The following is a 5,728-nucleotide window of genomic DNA, read 5'->3' on the forward strand; positions in this document are numbered from 1 at the left end:
AACTGAGTTTCTGAGAAGGGGACGTCACTTCCCAAGGTCGTACAGAGACAGTGAGCTGGGATAGTAATCTGCAGCCCTGGGCCTCCTCCCAACTCTGACCTCTGCAGCTGAAGCACACAGAAACAGAGGGGGAAGAAAGACATCCAGAACAAGGCAAGGCTGCCTGGTACAGCTGCGCAGATCATGCACTGCACAATTCCAGGAGCGCCATTCAGAAAGACTAGAATGTGAATGCTGCCCCCTGGAGTCAGAAGGAGCACTTAATACTATCCAGGTCTCTGTGTCCCCACGTGAAAACCTCGCTCAGCGTTTCTCCCAAGGGTGGTCCCCAGGCCAGCAACACCGCCATCACCTGGAAGCTTGTTAGAAATGCAGATTTGGGGATCCCTGGGTGGCGCAACGGTTTGGCGCCTGCCTTTGGCCCAGGGCGCGATCCTGGAGACCCGGGATTGAATCCCACATCGGGCTCCCGGTGCATGGAGCCTGCTTCTCCCTCTGCCTGTGTCTCTTCCCCTCTCTCTCATCTCTCTCTGTGTGACTATCATAAATAAATAAATAAATAAATAAATAAATAAATAAATAAATAAATAAATAAATAAATAAAAAGAAATGCAGATTTGGGGGCCCTACCCTATACCACCTGAGCCAGACACTTTCAGGCTGGGTCCAGCTTTTAGTCCATATGAACTGGGGACCCAGGGGAGGGTTTCAGCCAAGGAATGATCTAATTCCCTTTCTGACAGGTGCACTCAACTGAAGGGGTGGGCTCTTGGGTGCACCTTTCTGACAGGTGCACCCAAGAGAGCCCACTGAATGGCTTTTCTTTGTGTTCCCGTGCAGGTTTCCAAAGAGTAACAAATTAGCACAGCATTTGTTACCGCTGAACCTTGAGTCCAAGAAGTATGTGGCAGCACTAAACAATGTACGATACTCTTAAAATTTGCATATATGCAAGCCCGAATGTAACAAGTGTGAAAGGTAATACCGATTCTCACGGTGGCAATTAGAGGGATAGCAGAATAGAATCTTATTTTAGTTTTACAAAAGTACTCAATAGGATTCATTTAAAATTTCACCTTTATGGGCACTTGATGAGATGAGCACTGGGTATTATTCCGTATGTTGGAAAACTGAACACCAATAGAAAATAAATTTATTTAAATACATAAATACATAAATAAAATTAAAAAATAAAATAAAATTTCACCTTTAAGTAGCTTTATTTATAAATAGCTTTGCTATTTAAATTAAATTTAATCAATTAAAATCTTTATTTTGAATTATTGCATTTAAACTCGATGTTCCATAATTATATCATCAGTACTGTGCAAGGTTGTTGATTTTTTTGTTTTTTTTTTTAAGACAAATTCGACTGTTTTAAAAGAAAAACGGGTTTTCGGAAACACCCTATGCAAAATAATTTTCCTGTGTGCCCAAGGAGGGTAGGGAGAGGCCCCCGGCCCGCCCAAACTAAACCAGAAGCCAGACCTCCTCTGGGGTCCACCTGACGCCGCGAGGGGACGCGCTGCGCCCGCGCGGCCTCCGCCTGACCGCCAGGTGGCGCCAGAGAAAGCGGGAGGCCTCCGGAGTCGACCGCCTATCTCCCTGATCCCGGCAGCAGCCAGCGCGACCCGGAAGCCGTGGCTGGCGAAGAGGGAGTGCTTCCGGGTAGGAGCGAGGTGACCCCGGCCGCTGCGGGAACCTGCGGCGCTGCAGCCATGGGGGCGCATCTGGCGCGGCGCTATGTGACCGATCCATCGGGGGAGCCCGACCCCAAGCGGATGCCCACCTTCCCCGCGGACTACGGCTTCCCGGGGCGCAAGGAGCGCGGTGAGGCCCCGTGCGCAGGCGCGGCCGGCGGGAGTGGGGCGCGGACGCCCGAACCCCGGAGCCCCGGGGCCCCCGGGCCCCCGGGGTTGGGCTCGGGCTCCCGCGCCGGGTCGAGGCTCGGCCCCGACGTCGGCCCGGAAGAGTCCGGAGGACACGCGCGAGCCTGCCTGCGTGTGGGGGCAGCCGAGGCCGAAGTCGCGGTCGGAGCGGAAAGCCCGGGGGCAGCAGCGGCCGCCGGGGGCTGAGGCGGCGGAGCGCGGCCGGCGCGGTTAGTCCGCAGGGGCGCGCCCGCCGCACCTCTGCCCGCGGAGCCCTGCGCACGCGCCGTCCTGCTCGTTGCTCCTCGCGTGTGGTAGCCTCGCAAGCGTATCGACAGCCACGCAGGCCGAGTGCCGGGGGCACCGCGCCTGCGGCGGGCTCCGACCACAGGGGACGCCGGCCCGCGCGATCAGGCCTCCGCGGGGCTCGGGGGCGGCCCCCGGGGGCGGCGCGGCGCGGCGCGGCAGGCTTCCGGGAGGCGGTGGCCGGGAGCGAGGTGTGAGACCGGGAGAGGGAGGGGCGGGGCTTCCCCAGCTGGGCGCCGGGCCGTGACTGACCTGCCCGGGGTCGGGAGGCGCTGGCTCCGGGTGGGCGGCGACAGGGAGACCGAGCGGACGGCGTGCGCAGAGGTCGGATCCGAGGGAACCGGGCGGGCGGCCCCAAGTCCCAGCCCCCCACCTCCTCATCGCGGGAATCCTTCGCCCACGATGGCACAGGCCCCTGCGCCTCTTTCTAGCTGGGCTCTCCTTGGCGTCCGTCCCGGTGCAGCCCCGCACCCGCCGTGGCTCCCCTCTGACCCTTCCTGCTGCCTTCCCGGGCACTGGGCCCACTCTCGTGCCCTCCTACTGTCCCGCACTTCTGACTCCAGCTCGTCACTTACATCCTCTTAAGAAACCGGAAGCAACCAGAAGGGCTCAGCCGGGCTCCCTGTGTCGCCGGGACCTGGCCCTGCTCGGGTCGGGCCCTTCTGTGGCCCCTCCACATGCCCCCGCCTGTGGGCTGGCCCCGCCGTCCCGTGCAGACCCACGTACTTCTGCCGTCTCAGAATCCCCTCGAGCAGTCACCCCACCGCGTCACGTGAGGAAGGGGCTCCTGCCCAGCTTCCCGTGCGCCCCCACTCCGTATCCCTGGACCCCGTCGTCAGTTCTAACTGACCCACTGCAGGCGGCATCCGAGTTGATGGCCACCACCTCCTGGAAACCCCTCATCAGCTGGTTCCCACGCCCCCACACGCCCCCCCACCTCCCTGTCTGTAAATGTTGAGGGCCTCACTGCTTGGGCCTTGTGTCTCCACTCACCCCCCCCTCAGGGAGGGTCTCTGCTCGACCCCTGGCTTCAGGTGCCTCATGCTGCTCCCCAGTTTTTTATCTCCAGCTGGGCCTGGACCCTCAACTCCAGACTCGTGGGCCCACTGCCTGTTTGGCGTCACCCACTCAGCAGGTCCAAAACAGAGTTCCTTTTTTTTAAGGTTTTATTTATGTGTTCATAAGAGACACAGGCAGGGGGGGGAAATCAGGCTCCATGCAGGAAGCCTGAGGTGGGACTCGATCCCAGGTCTCCAGGATCACACCCTGGGCTGAAGGCAGCACTACTCTGCCTCTGGCTTCTGCCACATGCTCAGGCTGAGATCCCTGGGGTATCCTGAACCTCTCTTCTCACCTCAGGGCCTTTGCATCTGCTGTCCCACCACCAGGAATGCTCTTCCCCCAGGTGTCTGTGTAACTCACTTGCTCACCTTCAGTTGCCTTTCTGGGGGATCTCTCCATCTAAAGTTGTGACCCGTTCCCCAACACTGCCTCTCTCTCCCTTGCTGTACTCCTCTCCCTAATATTGGGCATTGTCAGGCATTATCTAATACTCTGGTTCCACCTGTTGATGTGTCTGCCTTCAAGGGCAGGCATTCATGTCTGGCATGTTCCAGCCACACTACCCTGACAGGGGGCTGCAGGTGGATACTCTGGCCTGGGGCTCATCCACCTGTGGAGTGGCGATCAAAGCCACGGATTAGAATGAGCAGAAGGCTCCTAGCAAGAACCACCAGAAGCCAACATGTAATGTTTGGGCGGCTAGTGGGAAGGAGAACGTTTGAGAAAGCAGCAGGCAGGAAGCATGGAGTCCTGGCATTTCAGGAGGCCGGGTGAGAACCGTGGATGGGCAGTGCTGGAGTGGAGCCAGAAAAGTGTGGGGTGCAGGGGCAGGCAATGAGGAAATGGGACTGGGCCTGGGAAGCAGAGGGGAGGGAAGCCAGCCAGGGGAAGGTACCAGATCACTGTGGACACATTTTGGTGCTGATAGGAAGGAATTGGGACCAAGATGTCGAGGGCAGTGGGGGCACCCTGAACTGCAGGACGGCTGGGTTCTGGGCACCCCTGCTGAGCTGAGGGGAGTGGGCAAGAAGCCAAGAAAGGAATGCAGGTCACCCACGGGGCACAGTGGGTGCAGGCTAGGGTATGTGCCCGGTTCCTCACAGCCCTGGTCAGCCTCTTGAAAGATGATTTCATCCACAGTCAGTCAGGTGGACATGGCACCAGGACCAGGAGCCAGTTCAGCTCTCTCTGAGGCACAGGCCTAAGGCCTTCACACGTATTCACTTGGGCGACAGACGCTCACTGCTGATTCAAGCTGGGCCCCATCATTCCATTTAGCAGAGGGTGGAGGCAGCAGGCCTGACACTGGGATATGGCCAGCAGGGGGACACACTGGGAGCTTGGGCTCAGTGGTTTCTGAGCTTGGGCTCTGCAGGTTGGGGCATCTGGAGTTGAAGACCCAGGGAAGGGGAGGCATCTGGGGGTGATGGGGAGAAAGGGACCCTTCCTCTGTCTGGGCCTCAGTGTCCGGAGTGGCCTTTGTGCACATTAGGAAAGGACACTGTCGGGGTGGCCATAACCCAGGCCCCACGTCCCAGTGGGGGCCCCTGAACCGTGGCTCCCAGTTGCACAGCACCTGCTGGGTCTCCCAGGAATCAGGTGTTGAGGGTGGGCGACAAATCTCTGGCAGTTCAAGCCCAACAAGCCCACCCACTCCCTGCAGAGATGGTGGCCACACAGCAGCAGATGAACGACGCACAGCTGGTGCTCCAGCAGCGAGACTACTGTGCCCACTACCTCATCCGGCTGCTCAAGTGCAAGCGTGACAGCTTCCCCAATATCCTGGCCTGCAAGCACGAGCAGCACGACTGGGACTACTGCGAGCACCTTGAGTGAGCCCCAGACCCGCCCCCACACCCCCAGCCCTGGCCTGGCCCCCGCAGGACACTGCCCCAGAGGCAGAACACAGTGAACTAGCACCGAGTTTCCAGCCAAGCTCCACCTTGGTTGAAAGAGGAATCTCAGGGGGCCTGCTGGGTGAGCCACGTGGCTTTGAGGCCACCTGAAGGAATGGCCAGGCCCGGGTTCTGGATAGGAGGCCCAGCTTCTGCCCTGGACTCACTGGTGTCCACTTGGGCAGACCCCAGACTTAAACCAGGCACACAGGTCTTTCCTACTCAGAGGCCTCCCAGAAAGCTGTGGGGCACCCACTCCTGTCCCTTTGGCTTCCTGGGGCTCGGGAGGGCCTGGCCAGGGAGCCGGACTCCCATTTGTGCGCTCTTCCTGCAGCTACGTGATGCGCATGAAGGAGTTTGAGCGGGAACGGCGGCTGCTCCAGCGGAAGAAGCGGCGGGAACAGAGGGAGGCGGATGTGGCCAGAGGCCAGGGGGCCGGTGAGGTGGCCCCCGAGGTAGCCCTGTAGTGGACCCGCCCCCACCCTATGGACCAGTTGATAAATAAAAGCCTCCAGGCCCATCAGCCAGAACCAAGCCTCTGTCTGTGGTGTCCTGGTCACCAAACCACCCCTACCCCAAAGAGAGCCAGAGTCCAAG

General features: G+C 59.3%; 1 protein-coding gene across 1 annotated transcript; it reads left to right on the forward strand.

Annotated features, from left to right (window-relative positions):
• The first annotated feature begins 1,648 nt into the window (after positions 1–1,648).
• On the forward strand, positions 1,649–5,661 carry NDUFB7 (NADH:ubiquinone oxidoreductase subunit B7). Its single transcript, XM_055344727.1, has 3 exons — positions 1,649–1,830; positions 4,900–5,068; positions 5,466–5,661. The coding sequence occupies exons 1-3, from the start codon at positions 1,719–1,721 to the stop codon at positions 5,596–5,598; spliced, it is 414 nt and encodes a 137-aa protein (XP_055200702.1). The 5' UTR covers positions 1,649–1,718; the 3' UTR covers positions 5,599–5,661.
• Positions 5,662–5,728: the final 67 nt, after the last annotated feature.

Source organism: Nyctereutes procyonoides, unplaced genomic scaffold (genome assembly GCF_905146905.1).
Source record: "Nyctereutes procyonoides isolate TBG_1078 unplaced genomic scaffold, NYPRO_anot_genome, whole genome shotgun sequence".
NCBI classification, from domain to species: domain Eukaryota; kingdom Metazoa; phylum Chordata; class Mammalia; order Carnivora; family Canidae; genus Nyctereutes; species Nyctereutes procyonoides.